The 20,900-nt window shown below is 40.9% G+C and overlaps 1 protein-coding gene across 3 annotated transcripts in view; it reads left to right on the forward strand.

Annotated features, from left to right (window-relative positions):
- The window catches only part of yeats2 (YEATS domain containing 2), a 38,952-nt gene that overhangs the window by 9,873 nt on the left and 8,179 nt on the right, over positions 1-20,900 (forward strand). For 2 of the 3 annotated variants that reach the window (XM_057856671.1, XM_057856672.1), the window contains exons 10-24: positions 70-235; positions 329-568; positions 2,583-2,750; positions 4,713-4,804; positions 7,473-7,670; positions 7,832-8,060; positions 8,142-8,300; positions 11,525-11,649; positions 12,073-12,219; positions 13,748-13,930; positions 14,254-14,602; positions 14,672-14,806; positions 19,797-19,947; positions 20,068-20,144; positions 20,233-20,312. In XM_057856671.1, coding sequence (XP_057712654.1) covers positions 70-235; positions 329-568; positions 2,583-2,750; positions 4,713-4,804; positions 7,473-7,670; positions 7,832-8,060; positions 8,142-8,300; positions 11,525-11,649; positions 12,073-12,219; positions 13,748-13,930; positions 14,254-14,602; positions 14,672-14,806; positions 19,797-19,947; positions 20,068-20,144; positions 20,233-20,312 — 2,499 coding nt within the window. The remainder of the gene's footprint in view (positions 1-69; positions 236-328; positions 569-2,582; positions 2,751-4,712; positions 4,805-7,472; positions 7,671-7,831; positions 8,061-8,141; positions 8,301-11,524; positions 11,650-12,072; positions 12,220-13,747; positions 13,931-14,253; positions 14,603-14,671; positions 14,807-19,796; positions 19,948-20,067; positions 20,145-20,232; positions 20,313-20,900) is intronic. The other variant, XM_057856673.1, reaches the window with a different exon arrangement.

Below are 20,900 nucleotides of genomic sequence, written 5' to 3' on the forward strand. Positions count from 1 at the left end.
GAAATGTGTACTAGCTTTGTTTTTCATTTTTCTTTCAATTCAGTAATTTTCATTACTCTTTTGGTCCAGGTGGTCGACGTTGAGCTTCATCGGAATTCTCTTGGCGAGGAATACATCTTGCAGCCATCTTCCTCCAAAGTAACCCACAGAGCGAACAGCCCAATGGTAACCTCGACTCCGCAGCCTTGCGGACTCGCTACTTCTCTCAACACGTACGATTCAAATTCTGAGAGAGGTAAACATTTATTCACTTAAACAATGTAATACATTTCTTGTCAAAGCAAATGTCATTTTTTTTCTTTTGCTATTTTTTGGTACTTTGTCCAAGGTTCGATTAAAGCAGAGTCGAGTACGTCAGCAGGAGGCAACTCAGTCCTCACTGTGGGCGAACGCACACCCACGCGACCCAAAGCTAGTGACAGGATCACTTTGGGTTCCCATGGCAACTCAGCCTTCCAGCCCATTATGGCAAGCTGCAAAATTGTTCCCCAAGGACAGCCGCCGAGCCCCGCTGTGTCTCCCGGGAAATCGTTTCAACCGATAACGATGAGCTGCAAAATTGTCTCAGGTACTGAATCTGTCATCACCTTTGCGATATCGCCCTGCAAGGGTCATATGACTACTGCTCTCAAGCGATTAAAAAAAAAAAATTAATGATCAATGTTTTTTTTTTTTCCCTGTCCTTTTATTTTAGCAAATTTTCATACTAGTGTTGTCAAGATATTCAAAGATGAATCACATGTGGTGGATAGTTAACTCTTGATTAATCACATTTTGTTTAAAAAAAAAAAAAAAGCAAAAAGTAAGGTAAATTTTTAAGTTTCAAATACATCTATGACCACAGGAGCACAAATCACTATAAACTTAGTCACGAGTAAGTCCCGAGTCTTATCTGTTGTAGTAGAGTTGAATCACGATGTCATGTCAAGTGGAGTCGAGTCACGAGTTTATGTGGAGTCGAGTCACGAGTTTATGTGGAGTCGAGTCATGATGTCTCGTCCAGTCGAGTCACGATGTCTCGTCCAGTCGAGTCACGATGTCGAGTCCAGTCGAGTCTCGATGTCACGTCGAGTCTGGATGTCTTGTCACGATGTTACGTTGAGTCGAGTCACGATGTTAGGTCGAGTTATGATGTTACGTCGAGTCACGGTTACGTTGAGTCACGATGTAACGCCGAGTCACTATTTCATGTCCAGTCGAGTCACGATGTCGAGTACAGACACGATGTCGAGTCGAGTCACGATGTTATGTCGAGTCGAGTCACTATTCTATGTCCAGTCGAGTAACGATGTCGAGTACAGTCGCGGTGTGTCGAGTCGAGTAAGAATGTTACGTCGAGTTGCGATGTTACGTCGAGTCACGGTTACGTTGAGTCACGATGTTACGTCGAGTCACAATGTTATGTCGAGTCGAGTCACTATTTTATGTCCAGTCGAGTCATGATGTCGAGTACAGTCACGATGTCTCGTCCAGTCGAGTCACAATGTCTCGTCCAGTCGAGTCTCGATGTCACGTCGAGTCTGGATGTCTTGTCACGATGTTATGTTGAGTCGAATCACGATGTTACGTCGAGTTACGATGTTACGTCAAGTCACGGTTACGTTGACTCATGATGTTACGTCGAGTCGAGTCACGATGTCGAGTACAGTCACGATGTTATGTCGAGTCGAGTCACGATGTTATGTCGAGTCGAGTCACGATGTTATGTCGAGTCGAGTCACTATTTTAAGTCCAGTCGAGTCACGCTGTCGAGTACAGTCACGATGTTATGTCGAGTCACGATGTTCTGTCGAGTCACGGTTACGTTGAGTCACGATGTTACGTTGAGTCACTATTTTATGTCCAGTCGAGTCATGATGTTGAGTACAGTCACGATGTCGAGTACAGTCACGATGTCATGTCACGTCGAGTCACGATGTCACGTCGAGTCACGATCTCACGTCGAGTCACGATGTCACGTCGAGTCACGATGTTATGTCGAGTCGAGTCACGATGTTATGTCCAGTCGAGTCACGACGTTATGTCCAGTCGAGTCACGACGTTATGTCCAGTCGAGTCAAGATGTTATGTCGAGTCGAGTCACGATGTTACGTCCAATTCAGTCTCGATGTTACGTCGAGTCACGATGTTACGTCGTGTCACGGTGTAATGTCGAGTCGAGTCACAATGTGATGTCGTCGAGTCATGATGTCGAGTTGCGATGTGACGTCGAGTCAACTCGCAATGTGACGTTGAGTGATGAGTCATGTCATGGATAATGCTTTGTAATTCAAAACATCTTAAACCAGATTAGCATTCTGAGAAAGCAGACTTCTGCCAAAGCAGCCAAATTCAGAGCATTCGAGTTCGTTCAGCTAATAATAAAGTTCACACAAAATTCATTTTCTGACTCGTGTAGCCTTTGACCTCATCAACCCAACAATTAATCACCTCTTTTGTTTTATATTGCAAACAGATCCTGCAAGTTTGACAATAATCCTATTATTCTTCCTGATTTACCTTCAACACAAACATACAGACAGCAGAGGTAAAAAGCCTTACACCCAACAGCTGGTCCCTTGCACTTTTCCCTCTATACACAGGTTCGCCCATCTCTACACCAAGCCACTCACCGCTGCCTTGTAGGCCCACCTCCTCCACCCCTGTCCACAATAAACAGAATTCATCCTCAGTCCTCAACAACCCTTATGTCATCGTGGACAAGCCGGGCCAAGTGACTGGTGTGGCATCCTTGCCGTCCGCCTCCGCAGGTACCTGTTAAACTTCCTATTCGCTCTGAAGAGAACCTGCGGAAGCGGTGTCTGAGCCGCCCACGGAAAAAGTTAAAAATGGCTGTGTATAAATATAGTCAAGTATAAAGCGTAACATGAAATAGGCACTACCCTCCAGTGTATCTTTTTTTCGTTTTTTCGTCCCTGAAGCTTCTTTTTCAGTACTTGAAATTGTGATTATGCACTCCCATCTCCCACTCTTTTTTTTTTTTTTTTTTTTTTACTACTGACGTTTGAAATGGGATAATCAGGGGTGAAAGTGGTTCGGTACGCTGCTTCCATTCCGAAAATATGACGGCAATTGTCAAAACACATTATAAAAAACCTGCCAGGCTGCTACACACGCATCTCCAACAAGAAAGCAATATACTAATGTCAAACTTACAGTTGTGGTCAAAGGTTTACATACACTTGTGAAGAACATAATGTCATGGCTCTCTTGAGTTTCCAGTTATTTCTACAACTCTGATTTTTCTCCGATAGAGTGATTGGAACAGATACTTCTTTGTCACAAAAAACATTCATGAAGTTTGGTTCTTTTGTGACTTTATAATGGGTTAACAGAAAAAGTGATTAAATCTGCTGGGTCGAAAATATACATACAGCAACACGAATTAGCAATTTCTTGTGAGTGATTATTGACTTGAACAATCATTGACTTGAATAAGTCAGGAAAGCCACTTGGAGCCATTTCAAAGCAGCTGCAGGTCCCAAGAGCAACAGTGCAAACAATTGTTTGTAAGTATAAAGTGCATGGCACTGTTTTGTCACTGCCACGATCAGGAAGAAAACGCAAGCTATCACCTGTTGCTGAGAGAAAATTGGTCAGGAGGGTGAAGATTCAACCGAGAATCACCAAAAAGCAGATCTGCCAAGAATTAGAAGCTGCTGGAACACAGGTGTCAGTGTCCACAGTCAAGCGTGTTTTGCATCTCCATGGACGGAGAGGCTGCCGTGCAAGATGGAGGAAAGTTCTGGAGGGAAGTTCTGTGGTCATATGAAACAAAAATTGAGCTGTTTGGCCACAATGCCCAGCAATATGTTTGGAGGAGAAAAGGTGAGGCCTTTAACCCCAAGTACACCATGCCTACCGTCAAGCACGGTGGTGGTAGTCTTATGCTGTGGGGCTGTTTTGCTGCCAATGGAACTGGTGCATTACAGAGAGTAAATGGGATAATGAAGAAGGAGGATTACCTTCAAATTCTTCAAGATAACCTAACGTCATCAGCCCGAAGATTGGTTCTTGGGCGCAGTTGGGTGTTCCAACAGGACAATGACCCCAAACACACATCAAAAGTGGTAATGGAAAGGCTAAATCAGGCTAGAATTAAGGTTTTCGAATGGCCTTCCCAAAGTCCTGACTTAAACCCCATTGAGAACTTGTGGACAATGCTGAAGAAACAAGTCCATGTCAGAAAGCCATCAAATTTAACTGCACCAATTCTGTCAAGAGGAGTGGTCAAAGATTCAACCAGAAGCTTGCCAGAAGCTTGTGAATGGCTACCAAAAGCGCCTAATTGAAGTGAAAATGGCCAAGGGACATGTTACCAAATATTAGCGCTGCTGGATGTATATTTTTGGCCCAGCAGATTTGATCACTTTTTTCTGTTCACCCATAATAAAGTCATAAAAGAACCAAACTTCATGCATGTTTTTTGTGACAAAGAAGTATCTGTTCCAATCACTCTATCAGAGAAAAATCAGAGTTGTAGAAATAACTGGAAACTCAAGAGAGCCATGACATTATGTTCTTCACAAGTGTATGTAAACTTTTGACCACAACTGTACATACACAAGTGTTCAGAACAAGTCGAATAAAATGCTTGTGTAGCGTAATCCCTTACCACTTAATATTTATTATTATTCCATTTATTCGGATGTCAAAATCGGTATCCACTGTCATTCCTCTGAAATCATACTTTTTTTTTTTTTTTTCCACAGGAAGCCCCTCGGCCAAACAGTCTGCTGCTCAGGGATCCCGCTCTCCAGCCCCCAAAGTTCACACAGGCACATTCCTCTCATCCGGAATGAAAGTGAGTCAATGTTGTTTTAAAAATAGCGTGACCTAAACAATCCTTGATTCAATTGAAATCATGTTTATCCTACATGCATGGAGGTAGAATTGGGTCTTTGTTATTCCATCAAAAAAAGTTGCTTCAATCAAAATATATATCTTCAATCAAAATAGTCAGTTCAATAAAAAGAAAAGGGTTTTAATGCAAAAATTTAAGACTCAATAAAATGCATTTGAAAACAATTTTTAATTGATTTTTTTTGTTAATTTAAGTGTTTTTATTGAAACCTTTTTTAATTGAAGTAATGTTGTTTTGAGTTTGGGCCACATTATGGGTAGGACATTATTGTCTTTGTAATTCAATTAAAAAAGTGGCTTCAAACAAAAAATCAAAAAAAAATATGATTCTTGCTTCTTCATGCTTGTCAGAAATACGCCATTGGTGTAGCCACTCGTCACTCAAACATGTCTGACATTTGTGTCAAAATGATTCGATCCAAAACAAAGGGAGTTCAAAACTTTTTTCACTTCAATTAAAAAAAAAAAAGACTTCAAAATTTGTTTTCACTTCAATCAAAAAAGTAAAAATTGAAAAAAATATTTTTAGGGGAGGCCATTTTTTTTGCATATGAATTTTTTCTTTGATTGAAAATATAACTTTTTTGGGAATTTAAATGATTTAGACACAAATGTCCTGCCCATAATATGGCCCGAACACTAAAAAGGATTGCTTAAATCAAACATTTTCAATGAAAAATTAAGTGTTCAAATGTAAATTTTTGAGTCTCAAATATTTTTTGTATTCAAAAACCTTTTTTCAATGATTGGAAAAAAAATTTTTTTTTGGATTGATTTTTCTTATTTTTTTTTAAGCAACTTAATTTTCGACACAAATGTCCTACCCAAAATGTGGCCCAAACGCAAACCAACAATACCTCAATCGAAAAAGTTGATTTCCCGTCAATGGCAGCCAATGAGCTACCATATTCTAATGTTCTAATGGAAGATTTTGGTAGCAATGTGTTGGTTATTTGTTTTTTAACAGCCGTGCCTTTCTCAAATAATATATTGATTCTTAGCGGGAGCATAGCGATAACCTTATGGGCTACAAAGTATTGTGATATATAACCTTTTTGATATAGTGTCACACCCCTACTTGTTGCACAAGAAAACAGCCACTTATCTTATTTTCAGGAGTAGTAGCAATTAAGCCTGAACGATATATCGTTTAAACATCGCCATCGCGATGTGCGCGATAGTCCCATCGGAAGCACGTGCGATAGTTGTTTTTTTTTAATCCATATACGCCTTGCTTTCTACTCTGCGCACAGCCTCACACCTTCCCTCTCCCAACCCTTTGTTCCTCTCAGTCACTGCAGCACTTGCTTATTAAAGATAACGATGGCTTTGATCTGGCCAAAGAAGCAGACTTCACACGGGCATCTGTCAATTATCGTTTAACTTGTTAAACAGTTTCTGCAAGGAAGCCGCGCTGGAATGAATGTGTGTGCGTGTGGAGATGTTGAAGACGTAGAAATGCCAGAAGTGATCATGAGGAGTTTGAAATTTCTACATGTCACTCCAACTGTCACAGCTAAGGTAGATAAACTTAAGCATTTAATAAAGCCAAGCATTTATCTACTACAGTACTTTATTCTTGTTCAAAAATGATTTGGTTGGACAGTTATGTTTAAAACTGATCATAATTTTGACATTTGAAGCACTTAAAAACCATTTTATATACATTTTTTAAATCACTTTGGGGGAAAAAGTGAGAAAAAAACATGTCTTATATGTATCTCTTTCCAATGCTAAATCTGAATAAATACATTGAGCACAAAAAACACACACAAAAAAAATTGGGGGGGTGGGGGTGCGCTACTTCGTGGTTTTTCACTTATCGCGGCGGGTTCTGGTCCCCATTAACCGCGAAAAAGGAGGGATCACTGTACACTGTGGTGATGGTGAGTCATCCAAAGTCTTTCCAAACAGCTATTCAAGTCATCAAGTGAAAATTTCTTTTAAAAATTTTTTTATTTTTCTTTAAATATCGCAATATAATATTGCAATATATCGCAAACCCCCCAAAAATCGCAACAATAGTTTTTTCCAATATCGTTCAGGCCTCGTAGCAATTGTAATAGCCTTGTAAAGAGCTTTCCTAGTTTCGGCGACAACAGAATAGTTTTTTGTTGTTGTTAACTACAGTTCCACACAAATGTACATCAAGATCTCATTTAGCTTAGCAATTGTGGGTGTGAGACCCATTTTTGATTGTCCCAAACTTCCAAGAAAGCGCATTTATCAACTTTTCATCGCCCGTGACGTGTGTGTCTCCGTCCATTGAACAGAATGCTATGACTAAGCCAGCACCACTGCTATATGGACGCGGTCACTAAGCACTCTCTACCGCCGGGAACGCACTGTCCAATGGGGTTTCAGAATCGGCACCTTTCAAACAAGTTTCTCGCAGGGTCGTAGAACTTTTTTGGAGATGTTTGCATACTTGTGAGAAGGCATCATATTTCGTTTCTGCCTAATCGTAAAAAAAAATTCTTGAAAGTTCTTAAAAAGTGCTTGAATTTGGCCATGAAAAAGATGTACGAACCCTGATTGATTGGAGTACTACAAATTGCAACATCTATAATCGATAGACTTAAATCTATCATGCATTTGTTTAATTACAGGTCATCATTAAGCAAGAACCAGGGGAAGTTTCAACACAACAACAACAACAGCAGCAGCAGATGGCTTCCACGTTAATCACCCAGCAGCAACCAGCTGCTTCAGCGTCACATCAGGTTGTCTCAGTCAAAGGAGGACACGTGATCTCCATGTCGGCCCAGAAGCAGGCGGGAGGGGGCTCAGGGGCCGCGACAAACAAGGTTAGTCAATCTTACAAAATAAGTTAATTTGTGTGTTTAAAGTCAGTGTAGACTAGGCACGGAAAATTACAGGTTTTGTCAGGACGAAACAAAAATGAGCTGCAAACTTTCAACCTAATTTTTAACGTTAGATGCTCACGTGCAACTCATCCCGTTGCTAGATGGTAGGTATTCCAATGAGTTCAACACTTCAGTCCGCAGTGAAACAGGTGGCCATCAGCAGTGGGCAGATTTTGGTCGCCAAGGGCAACCCCTCTGCCTCCAAGGTGGTGAGCGGGAAGCAAGTTTTGGCTCAGGGGGTGGCAAAAGCCATTGTGAGTGGTGCCAGCGGCATCTCGGCTCAGCAAGCTACAGCCAAAGCGAGCGGGGGTTCCAGTGGCAAGACTGGAGGTCAGAGTTCACCCTGTTACAACATTCACTTGTCGATTTTTCTGGTTGTGTGCGAATCATCGGCGGGTTTATTTTTTGCAGTGATGGCTACGCTTCAACTGCCTGCCAACAACTTGGCTAATCTGGCCAATTTGCCTCCGGGCACCAAGCTCTACCTGACCACCAACAGTAAGAACCCCTCAGGGAAGGGCAAGCTGCTTCTCATCCCACAAGGAGCCATTCTCCGATCATCAAATTCAGGTGAGGTACATTTTGAAATGAACATTGCTATACTAATTTAAGAAGCAAAAAAAATCGCAATGGATTTGACAATTACAGAATGCATGAGATTGCATGCAAGTTGCGATTATTGCAATTACACATTAAAGTTAGAGATGTCCCGATCGATCGGCATCCCAATCATTTTCAAAGTATCGGAATCGGCAAAAAAATATCGGACATGCCTTTTTTTAATATATGTATATTTTTTAATTAAATCGTTTTCTAATTGTATTTAATGTTACAGACATAATATGTTACACTCATCCAGAGTCTTTAGTTTAGGCTTAAGGTAGGGTTATCAAATTTATCCCGTTAACAGCGGTAATTAATTTTTTAAAAAATTTATCACGTTAAAATATTTAACGCAATTAACACGCTGCACTACCCACTCACACATTGTCGCGTTCAATCTTTAATGGTGCCGTTTTACCTATATATAGAGCTAAAAGGCAGCGTAAAATGAGTAGAGTGAATTTTGGCAGCCTTTGGAGCCTTTTTTTAATTGGCTAAAGCCTTACAATCCCTCTCCCTGCGATTAGAAATATCGTGGGAAGCAATGTGGGGAAGAAAGGTAGTAATTGATCTTTTTCTTCACACCCTATGTTATTTCCCAACGCAGAGAAGATATATCAATTAGTACCACTACGCACAGTTGTGGTTGCACTTCCCATCATGCATTTGGGCAGAACAGTTAAATGGCTACAGTATCATGTAGTGAAAGCTCAACAAATACACTAGATGGCAATATTTAGTCACAATATACAAAGTCACATTTATCCTTTAAGAATTACAAGTCTTTCTATCCGTGGATCCCTCTCACAGAAAGAATGTTAATAATGTCAGTGCCATCTTGAGGATTTATTGTCATAATAAACAAATACAGTACTTATGTATTGTATGTTGAATATATATATTCGTCCGAGTTTTATTCATTTTTTTCTAAATGCATTGCTAAAATGTATATGATCGGGAATGATTGGAATTGAATCGGGAGCAAAAAAAAAAGCAATCGGATCGGGAAATATCGGGATCGGCAGATACTCAAACTAAAACGATCGGATCGGGAGCAAAAAAACATGATCGGAACAACCCTAATTAAAGTGTATATGACTCAGGATGCAGCTATTGATTATTTCAGCAATCGATTAATCTTACGATTAGTTAGTTTGAATAATCGAGTAACCGGATTACAGACATTTAAAACAACACTTGCTAACGTCTCAGTTTTGGTCGATTTTTGTGACGCAGCTGGACTAAAGCGGTAGTGTTTTGCCTTAAGGAAGACTACATTTCCCATGAGGACCAGCACTGCGTTTCCCATGAGGACCAGCGCCCACCCGTACAGTGTCGTGAAATCATAAATCAATCAAAAATCAATCTCCCGGTCGCCAGCAGATGGATTAAACATCATTTCTGTTTCCAATGGCTGTGTGAAGGATGACTAATAATAAGGTAATGAATCCAGTTGTGGCTAAACAATAGCATATGATGGTTAGCAACCGTGTGGCTAACCCCCCACCCCAGTTTGGTTGTGGGTCGGGGGGGGGGGCGTCACGCCAGCGAGTGAAAGCTGGGCCAATGTTTATTCTGTCAACCAAACTCTGGTGTGGGGGTGTATTTGTGTATAGGGGGGGGTCGGAGGGCCAATGGAGGCATACAGTACAAAATTAAACGTTTTCTCATTGTCAACATTGTCATATGCTATTCTTTAGCCACAACTGGATTCGTTACCTCATTACTAGTCATCTTTCACACCGCCACTGGAAACAGAAACAGACCGGGAGATCTGGATTTCCTTAAGGCAAAAGACTACCACTTTTGTCCACCTGCGTCACTAAAATCGACCAAAACTGAAAAGTTACCAAGTGTTGCTATAAAAAAAAGATTGGCAAACTTGCTTCGCAAAGGTCCGCTAGCTTAAATGTTATAATATGCTAACGTTTTTAAATTTTTTTAAATTGTTTTTCACAAAGCTCTTAACAAATTGTTCAAACACATATTCCCACAAAAAAATGTGAAATATACTTCTAAACTATATTACGAATAAATAAACAAACATATTAGCTCAAACAAAACGTACCTTTTGTTGGTCTTAACAGGGAGCAGCTGGATTCAGCCATGTTAGATGAGTTATGTCATATTTACTGTTGCCACTAGAGGGCAGTGTCCCCACCCAAATAAATAAAACTAAAGGCAACACTTTCAAAACAATCCATTACAACTCCACTCTAATTAACAAATAATCGAAGCAGCAAAATTTGATTCAAATCTTTTTTCGCATCCAATTACTCGATTTAAAGCAACACTAGGTAACTTTTCAACCTTTCTAAAATATTTTTATCACATTTGTGATATGTCGGCTGACGACTAGTTGAACGACACCTCGAGGGCGTCTGTATCGCTTTCACCAGCTGTAATCAACTTTGAGGAGGGTGGCAGGAACCCTGCCACACAAAAAAACTACAAATGTGCTGACTGTTTTACAGCTTACATCACTTCCCCTTTCATCATAAAGACGGAAGTCGTTGCGAACACTTTCACGCTAATTCAGCAAAGATGGCAGGGCAACAAAAGAGACAAAAAGTTTTGTATCAGGAGGGAAAAAATGGGAGGCTACCAGGATACTCAAGAATTAACATTGGCCTGGCTCTCACTCACTGGCGTGAACACGTCAGCGCTAACGAGTTCGGGTGTGGTGGGGGGGTTTAGCCACACGGTTGCTAACTGTCATATGCTATTGTTTGACCATATCTAGATTCATTACCTTATTACTATTCATCCTTCACACAGTCGCTAGGAACAGAAATGTGGTTTAATCCGTCTGCAGGCGACCGGGAGATTGATTTTTGATTGATTGATGATTTTACGACACAGTGCGTGTGTGCGCTAGTCCTCATGTGAAACGCAGTCTTCCGTAAGGCAAAACACTACAGCTTTTGTCCACTAGTGTCACTAAAATTGACCAAAACTGACAAGTTACATAGTCTTGCTTTATTGATTAACTGTTGCAGCACTAAATGCGACAACTAAATTGAAATCTTAAAATGCATCACTATCAGAATCAATGCAGGCCCATTGCAAGCTGGTGGCTGTCAAGTTGGATTGAAATTGATTCAAAATTACTCAGATGATTGTTTCTGATGAAGACTAAATGGGACGCTTCTTGATGAGATTTGTGCCTGGTGTGCTTTTGTCCAATTTAGGTCAGCAGTCTCAGAACAGCTCATCAGCGGGTGCAGGGGGCACTCAGACTTCCTCCTCTTCGTCATCCAGCAGTTTGCCTTCCAACCTCGCCTACACATCCTATATCCTCAAACAGACCCCTCAGGTAAGTCGAACTGTTACACAATCATTAGACATGTCATATGCTATGTGTGGTTTTCTCGTAAGGCAACGCTCAACAGTACTATATTTCATCCAAATTTGAATGCTAAGGACATCAGCCATCTTTTACTTCTTGCAAGTAATAGGGAACTGCTTTTTATACAATGGCCGGACATGCAAAATTCATTTCCGTGCTCTTAGATATTTTATTCTTGTCCACGGATGGAGACTTTCTAAATCCTTGAAGCAGCACTGATCTAGTAGCCACTTTTGGAACAGTATTACTTTTGCATTGGGCCATCGAATCCAGGTTTCAAAAAGCTCAGAACTGCTTTAGTTGAGTGTTCTGAACACAAAGAAGTTCATCACTTATTGATAGTAAAATGATCTGTGGTTCTGGTGGTTCTGCCTCCATGTCCATTTTTAGGGCACCTTTCTTGTAGGCCAGCCATCACAGGGTTCAGGAAAGCAGGGGAGTTCGGCCGCTGCGGCAAATGCGACGTCATCTCCAGCGAACGCTTCTCAGCAGGCCATTCGCGTCACAGCTGGACAGAAAGCAGCCATTTTGGCTCAGGTAGGACAGGCTTATTTAGTGGTGTGTGGTGATTGTAGTCTTGATACAGTATATACTTTAAAACTAAGAGGCCAAGAGTGCTTGCTTTAAACCTTTATTTACCATTGAAAATGAGGATTATAAGTGGTGTATATAAACGAAAACATTTAACTAATCTTTCATTATTAATATTAGGCGTGTGGCAATATATCTAAAAGTTGATATATCGCGATACTTTTTAGCCTAAAAAGTTATTGATAAGCCCCCACCAAGAATCGCTATATCGTTTTAAAAATGTGTTACTGTCCAGAAAAAAACAATAGAAAGACACCAAGAGACTGAAACCAAAGCATTCACAGCACACACTTTTGTGGGCATTTTCAGGTCACTTTCTTTTCATTTTAGGGCATTTACAGGCTATTTCCTGTTGATTTTGAGTCTTTTCCTATTCATCTGGGAATGTTCTTGAGTCATTTTCATTTCAGTAACCCCAAATTAACAGGAAGTGACCTGTAAATGTCCCAAAATGGTGTACCACAAGCAACACGTGACTTTTGCTCATTGATATTCATGACGTTAGCAATTGTGGCTAGGCACAATTTGTCCCCAATAGTAAATGAATGGAAATAGTGTACGAACGAGATATTTACTGAGCTAAACCTCCCAATTCTGTCCGAAAACGATATCCCTGGTGCCAAATTCACTGGTAAAGATGTGGAAGAACATACAAATGTTAAGTTAAAGATATGGCTTGAGTGTAATGGCACCCGACAAAATGTTTATTTCAAATGAGGGTGAATGGCTTCACCTTGCTGGCGTTAAACTGGTCTTTTGGACGTCCGGACAAGTTGATCCATTGTTCACATTTTTTCCTCAGAGTTTTTGGTTTCGAGAAACGTATGAAGAAAACATCCTCCATATGTCGTGATGTCTAGAGTTGTTTCTACAAGTTCCATAGCAGCAGTGTTTACTCTGCATGTTCTTTTTTGAAAGAGCACCGGCAGAAAACAAGTAGAAATAACGTGAGTTGTATGTGAGGGCGTGTCTATGTTGACTCTCTTCCGGGTTACGATGACAACGGCATGGTCTAAAAATAGCATTCGTGCGGTACGTTAGTGACCCGTAAATGCCCCCAAAAGGAAAGGAAGTGACCGAAAATCGACGTGAAATGCCCTAAAATGACCTCATTGCCTGGCATTGGCTGCCACTGACGGCCATAGACGTCCAATCTTTTTAAAGTGGGTGGAATGGCAGCGAATGACCCTCCCATTGTAAATGGATTGAACGTCTACTAGTAATAAACTCATTCCAATTCACAGTAGAGGGATGAAAAGAGCTTGTTTTTTCTGTTTATTAGTTGCATTGTAGAATATCCTAGAATGATTTCCTGACCTATGTATCACCATATCGTGATATATATCGTGAACCTTGTATCCTAAATCGCGTTGTATCATGAGGTACCCAGAGGTTCCCAGTCCTAATAATAATATATATTTTCTGACAGTTGTCAGCTAGCATAAATGTTTGTTTGTGCTTCTACAAACATCAGATGGTTGGCAGCTCCCAGGGCGCTCAAGTGAAGTTGTCTGACGGGTCAGTGAAGACCGTGACAGCGGCAGGCCATTTGTCTAAACCGGGGATGACCACATTGAGAATGACTGGCGGAATCATCACTGCTGCTAGCTCCACTCCCAGCTCTGTCAGTGCTGCATCCGCTGCCAACCAGCAGCAGGTTAGTTTTGGATTTGCCTGCTGATGCAGGCAGTATAAAACAAGCAGCACGTGCCGTCAAGGGATAGTTGCTTGTATTAAAAAAAAAAAAAATCATTGTTAGCTAAGACATATGTTGAAATCGTAGTGTGAAAAGCTGAGTTGTGGTAATTCAACAACAGCAAATTGGCAGACTTCATTAATCTAAAATCAAAAGTCAGCACGATTTGCGGCGGCTTGCATTCTGGTAGAGTGAAAAAACTGCAGTCAGCTATTCGAAGATGTATCTCTTTACTTTGTTTTGTTTATATCCTAATTAACTGCCACGTACTGTATTTCACGCAGGCTTCTGATGGTGGAAAGTCTGCCTCCCAGCATCACTCCCTTTTAATGGCAGCCAATCAAGCGGCAGTGATCAGTGCGGCAAAGAGCGCCAGCGCTGCGGGAGCTGGCGGCTTGTCCAAGACTGCCATGGCCGCCTTGGTCAAAGGTGCCACTATAGCCAAAAGTGCTGCCGGTTCAGCCGGCGCGGCGTTAACCAAGGGTGTCGCTAGCATGCCTGTCGTTAGCGTGGGCAAGGGTGCGGGCGGGAGCACCGTGGTACCTAAATGCGGTAGTACATCACTAGTCACAGCAGCATCGCTGGTCAGTGGGACGGCAACAGTAGGCGGAAAGTCGACTTCAACCCTATCCGGTAAGCTAAAATGAGCTCAGTAAATACGCTAACGGTGAATTCATAAAATGACTTTGTATGTTAAAACAGGCATGCTGAAAATCCACTCTGGCAGTTCCAACTCTCAGCAGACAGTTTTAACTATCCCTGCTAACCAGTTGAAGCAGCTGGGGGTGGCCAGTGGGTCAGCGGGGATGCAGACCATATTCATGCCTGTAAGCAAAGGTAAGATGTAGTGCTGCAACGATTAATCGATTATTTGACTAGAAAGAAAGATTCGAATTAAATTTTGCTGCTTCGAGTATTCGTTTAATTAAAGTGGCGTTTAATGGTTTATTTTGAAAGTGTTTGTATTTAGTTTTATTGATTTGGGTGGATACACTGCCTTGTAGTCTGCCTCATTTCACATGGCTGAATCCAGCTGCTCCCTGTTAAAACCAACATAAGCTAGGTTTTTGTTTGAGCTCGTTTTTTTCAATGCATTCGTAATTTAGTTTAAAGGTATATTTAGCCAATTTTTGTGGGAATATGTGTCTGAACCATTTGTTAAGAATATTGTAAAAAAGTTAGCATTTTATAGCATTTAGACTAGTGGACTTTTGCTATGTGAGTAAGCCAATTGTTGTTTTGTTGTACATAGAACCTCATTTATTTATTTATTTTTTTACACCGTTTGAGGCTTAGCTCCGGTCATTTTTCATGTTCCTTATCGGATTACTCGATTATTCGAACTAATGGTTCATAGATTAATCGACTAATAAAATGATCGATAGCTGCAGCCCTAGTAAGATGCCTTCAGAAAGTGGTGGTGCTTAGAGGCGCGCGAAATTTCCGATTCTTAGATTATTCACGATTCGGCCGTGGAAGATTCAAGAACGATTCACAAACATCCAAATTCTGATTATTGAATTATACCAGGAAAAGCGGAACTAAAACACAGTCGGCGCGGTCTTCGGGACGCAATAAGGAACGGACCAAGAGTAAATATCATGTTCAACTCATGCCGCTAGATAAAAAAAAAAAAAACAATAATACCTGACCGCAGCCGACAGCTGCTACAAACAACGCCCAGTTGCTAGTTGCTACAAACACACGGCCACATACGGCTACGGTATATATCACAGGTATGTAGAACTAGATGCGAAATGACAGACGGCGGCGGTGTTAGAACATGTATAGAGAACTAAATGCGAAATGACAGACTTGCCGCCATTAGTAAATAGCCGCCATCTTAACGCAGTAGACTTTTCTAGAAGGCTCTGTTGTATCGAACCATTATACATCTATAATCGTATAATTGTGATCGAATCTTTAGGTGCCCCAAGATTCCCACCTCTAGTAGTGTTCCTCAATTTCAGGCATCTTAAAGCATGAGTCACCGAAAGGTGTAATTTTAACATACTTATGACCAATGTCCGTAATCTGTTAAAGAGATTAAACACAGAATTTAGCGCCTGCTACCCATTGACTTGGTTTGGACACATTGTTTCCCTTTGGCTTCTCGTTTTCGCCACCCCTACCGTCCTCCAGCTACAGTTCCAGATCTGGTCTGGGTGCACGTGTTTCTTTACTGTTAGTGATTATTATTGTCATCACCGGAAACACCGAGGAAATGGATAACAAGAGATTCAACACGATCGATTAGAATAGCGATCAGTTATTTCGAGGGCTGTCAAAATTATCGTGTTAACTGGCGGTAATTGATTTTTTAAATTAATCACGTTAAAATATTTGACGCAATTAACGCTCATGCCCCTTCATACAGATTAGAATGAGAGCACAGTGCAATGCCAACTTGTTACTTGTGTTTTTTGGAGTTTTGTCGCCCTCTGCTGGCGCTTGGGTACGACTGATTTTATGGGCTTAAGCACCCATGAGCATTGTCTAATTATTGACATCAGCAATGGCGTGCTACCAGTTTATTTTTTGATTTAAAATTTTACAAATTTTATTAAAACGAAAACATTAAGAGGGGTTTTAATATAAAATTTCTATAACTTGTACTGACATTTATCTTTTAAGAACTACAAGTCTTTCTATCCATGGATCGCTTTAACAGAATGTTAATAATGTTAATGCCATCTTGTTGATTTATTGTTATAATAAACAAATACAGTACTTATGTACTGTATGTTGAATGTATGTATCCATCTTGTCTTATCTTTCCATTCCAGCAATAATTTACAGAAAGATATGGCATATTTTATACATGGTTTGAAATGCGATTAATTACGATTAATTAATTTTTAAGCTGAAATTAACTCGATTAAAATTTTTAATCGTTTGACAGCCCTAGTTATTTCCCATAACCTGTTGGTAGGCATGCTAACAGGTCTCTTTCCTCGATCAAGCTGCGCATGCAAACATGCTTAAAAGGTATAAATTGAGGGATTTTGTGGCTCCAGAAAGTTTTTTTCAATACTTTGTTGAAAATTTAATCAGAGATTTCCATTTTCGATCCAAGATTTTCCACTCACTGGTACAGCCAACCTATGTGTATTGCTCGAAAGTACTAGCCTCACGATGTAAATAGGAAAATAGACTGGAACACTTGGCTGAGGAGAAGCGGGCTTAAGGCTCAGAAACCGGATGCCACATCAAGTTTGTTAGCTAGAATCAGGCTTTTCTCCCCGGGTGTGAAACGCCTGATATCGTGAGGCTCCCCAATGAATTACAGTGATCCCTCGTTTTTCTTGGTTAATAGGGCCCAGAACCTCGAGCGAAAAGTGAAAAACCCCTAATTAGGATTTAATTACAGTACATGCTTAATACGTGGGGGGGAACGTGGCACACTTCCTGAATGTCGTGTAGGTCCCTCATGAGCCAAGAGAGCATGTAGCAGGGATATGATGCTTCATTTGCGGGTAAAATAAATGTTAAAATTTCCCCAGAGATTTTGGAGGTTTGTAGCAGGCTTTGGGTGCTCTCAAAGCAGGTACAAATGATGAAAAGTATCGCTGAAAATGACTCAGGTGGTCGTGTAGTTGTTTGGAGGAGATAGGGTGGTTCTGCTGAATATCCCCTCGGCCCTCTAGCTGTTTGGTGGGAATAGAATGCTCCATTTTCAGGTTGGAAAAAATGGTAGAAAAAGGTTAAAATTCTCCGGAGATGTCGGAGGTTTTTAGCAGGCTTTGGGCGCTTTCAAAGCGAGTACAAATGGTGAAAAGTTCCGCTGAATATCCCCTCGGAGGTCCTGGAGGTGTTTGGCGGGTATAGGTAGTTCCATTTTCGGGTAAAGGAATGGCAAAAAAGGTTAAAATTCTCCGGAGATGATGGAGGTTTGTAGGAGACTTTGGGTGCTTTCAAAGTGGGTACAAATGGTAATGTGATGCTGGATAGAGTGCTCCATTTCCGGGTAAAACAGCTTTAAATTCCCCTGGAGGTTTTGGATGTTCGTAGCGGGCTTTGGGAGCTCTCAAAGTAGGTTAAAACTGTGAAAAATGGGTTTTGTTGAAATTCCCCCGTTAGACCTATAGTAAAAGTCAGTTCTCGAGAAAAATCCAATCTCATTTGTTCTATTGTTTGTCAATCAGCATAATACGCAGCCAATCAGCTCATTGTGTAAGACCACTCTTTGGCTAGGTTCATACAACAGGTCTTAATGCACAAATCCGATTTTTTGCCATATGTGTTTTTTGGCGTGCCCGTTCAGACTGCCTTTGTCCATTGAGACCGTTCAAGTATCACGCATGCGCACTAATTCGCACTCAGAGATGCGCTCAGGAAAGAGACCTGCATGCGCAGAAGCATCAAAACAAATTACACATGCTAGCTTTATGTCATTCCAGAACGATCATATTTTGATTTCCAAAAAGAGGACACAGATAACAGACATTAATAATCACTATTTAGCCTTATATTCAAAATGTATATGGATTGATAGAATGCATACACGCACACACATGAACCTTGACGTGTGTGTGTGAAATGACGTGGGTGCGTCAGTTTGCCCCGACTCGGCCATGTGTGCAATAATGAAATATTGCTCATTCGGCGCACAGAATGAAAATCGGAAATTGTAAGGCTTATTCTTTTCCTCATTTTGTTTTTTCATGACTGTGGTCAAGCCCGCTTCGTGCTTAAAAGCAGAGTTCGAGCTAGGCGCTAATGCCTACATGGCTGCCGTCCTCCATGCCTCTTGCTCTTTGCTGACGTAATTGCTGCATTAATTCCGATTTGGGATTCTTGACAGTTCGGTCGCCAGTCACGTTCTAAAAAAATGTGGCCCAGATCAGATTTGAACCACATACGAAAGTGACCCAGATCCGATTTGAAATGGTCCACTTCTATGCGACTTGTCACGTTCAGACCGTCAAGTTAATGCCTGACTCGAGTCGGAAAAATGCGAAAAAATCAGATTCGTGCCTGTAGTATGAATCTAGCCCTTATTGGTGGACTTGTCCGTCGATCATAATGTTGCAGACTGCAGTGGCGCACAGCCAATTAGCTCACGGGAAGAAGCCACTCTTATTGGCGGTCTTGTCGCTTGATCATAATGGGAGAGGCTGCAATGTTACTTTCATGTGTCAATCTCACAACAGGAACCAATCACACGCCTTGTATGCGTATGCACAGAACCCCTGAGTCATGTTTGCCTTGCTGCAAAACAATGTCTCATGTATTTTTTCATTTATATTTTTGCATGAATACTTTTTAAAAACCCAGCGATGCACTGAAGCCGCTAAACGTGCACCGCGAAATCGCGAGGGATCATTGTATGTATATGAATTACATAAATCTTGATTTAAAGAGCCTGTACTAGCTATAAGACATGTGCTGGTAACATATTTCAAGTTATACCGTGGTATGAAAGTTAGTTTCAAAACCACTAAAATTTTTTACCATACTGTTCCTAAGGTATTAGCTGTTTTTTATGTCTCAAAAATGCAGATAAATCCCCCGCTTGCAGCTGCATTTTATATAAATATTTCAGTTATTGATTTTTTCTTATTTATTTTAACTGAACATCATCATCGAATTTGCTGATATGTTGTTTTGAAAAACAAACATAAAAATCCTGTTGAATGGGGAAAAAAAAGTTTTATTTAACCCAGACATCGCAAAATAACCCATTTTAGAGCTGTAACTGTGATATTTTTGCTTAAGGTTATCATAATGTCAGAATCTCATACCGGCTCTTGCCTACTAGCTGTATTTACAATATATGCCGGATAACCTTTTGAATGAATGACCCTCGCGTTTCACGCTGCCTCAGTCAAGACGGAGCCGTGCGCCGGCACGGCTGTCACCGCCGGTCCGTCACCCCCGGCAACAGCCCACGTCCCCACATCTGTCCACGTTCCGTCAGTATCTGCCACAGTCAAGCAGGAACAAGGCACTGATCATTCTACACATGACCTCATCAAGTAAGGGTGACTGTTTCTATTAAAATCACAGAGTCAGCTGAAGATTCTTTGCAGTCTATATAACATCACAATGGAACAGGATTATCTCTTCTAATTAAAGAGTATGAACTCTTTTCTCAGCACGGAGCACATAGAGACCATGATGCAGCTACTTACGGCTGTGGTGAAGAAGTTCCCTCTCATTGTGCCAGATAAGTGTAAGTGAGCCTTCCATTTGGCTTATTTAGCTACTCATTCAATACTAAAAAAGCAGTGATTTGACTTTCTTTGCTTCTACCTATTTAGCGGAAGACTCGCATCCATTCTGTGCCTCTTCAACAGAACAGTATTATTCCTGGAACATTGGGAAACGCAGGGCATCAGAAGTAGGTTACTCCTATTTGAAATATTTGAATATAGTGGTCCATTAAAGAGCATACGACACCAGAAAAAAAGTCTTAAATGGCATTATTATGTGAATTAGAATCATATTTTGAGACGATTCGACCATATACAACAATTTAGCAAAGCGCAGATGACGAGAAATGAGTCTTTTAATCTGCCGGTTAGCCACGCCTACAATTATAGGGCTTTAGCGTCCCCAACAGGTGGATGACGTCAGCGGTAGACTAGGCTCATCGGTTTTACTATTCAGCCCATTGAGGGGGAATTGTTCAGAACGAGGAAAACGAGACGAAGAGAGCTGCAAAATGTCATTGTTTCAGTCTCTCTACTCCCAATATTTTTACAGGATATTCTTTTTATCCAAGTATTTTCCCCAATAGCTATATAAATGGCTTGAGAAGGACCCGTCAGCCCGTCGAGGGGGAACTATTCACAATGAGGAAAACGCGACGAAGAGAGCGGCAAAATGTCATTGTTTCTGTCTCTTTACTTCAATATTTTTACAGGATATTCTTTTTATCCAAGTATTTTTCCCCAATAGCTATATAAATGGCTTGAGAAGGACCAGT

This window comes from Corythoichthys intestinalis, chromosome 14 (assembly GCF_030265065.1).
Source record: "Corythoichthys intestinalis isolate RoL2023-P3 chromosome 14, ASM3026506v1, whole genome shotgun sequence".
Lineage (NCBI taxonomy): Eukaryota > Metazoa > Chordata > Actinopteri > Syngnathiformes > Syngnathidae > Corythoichthys > Corythoichthys intestinalis.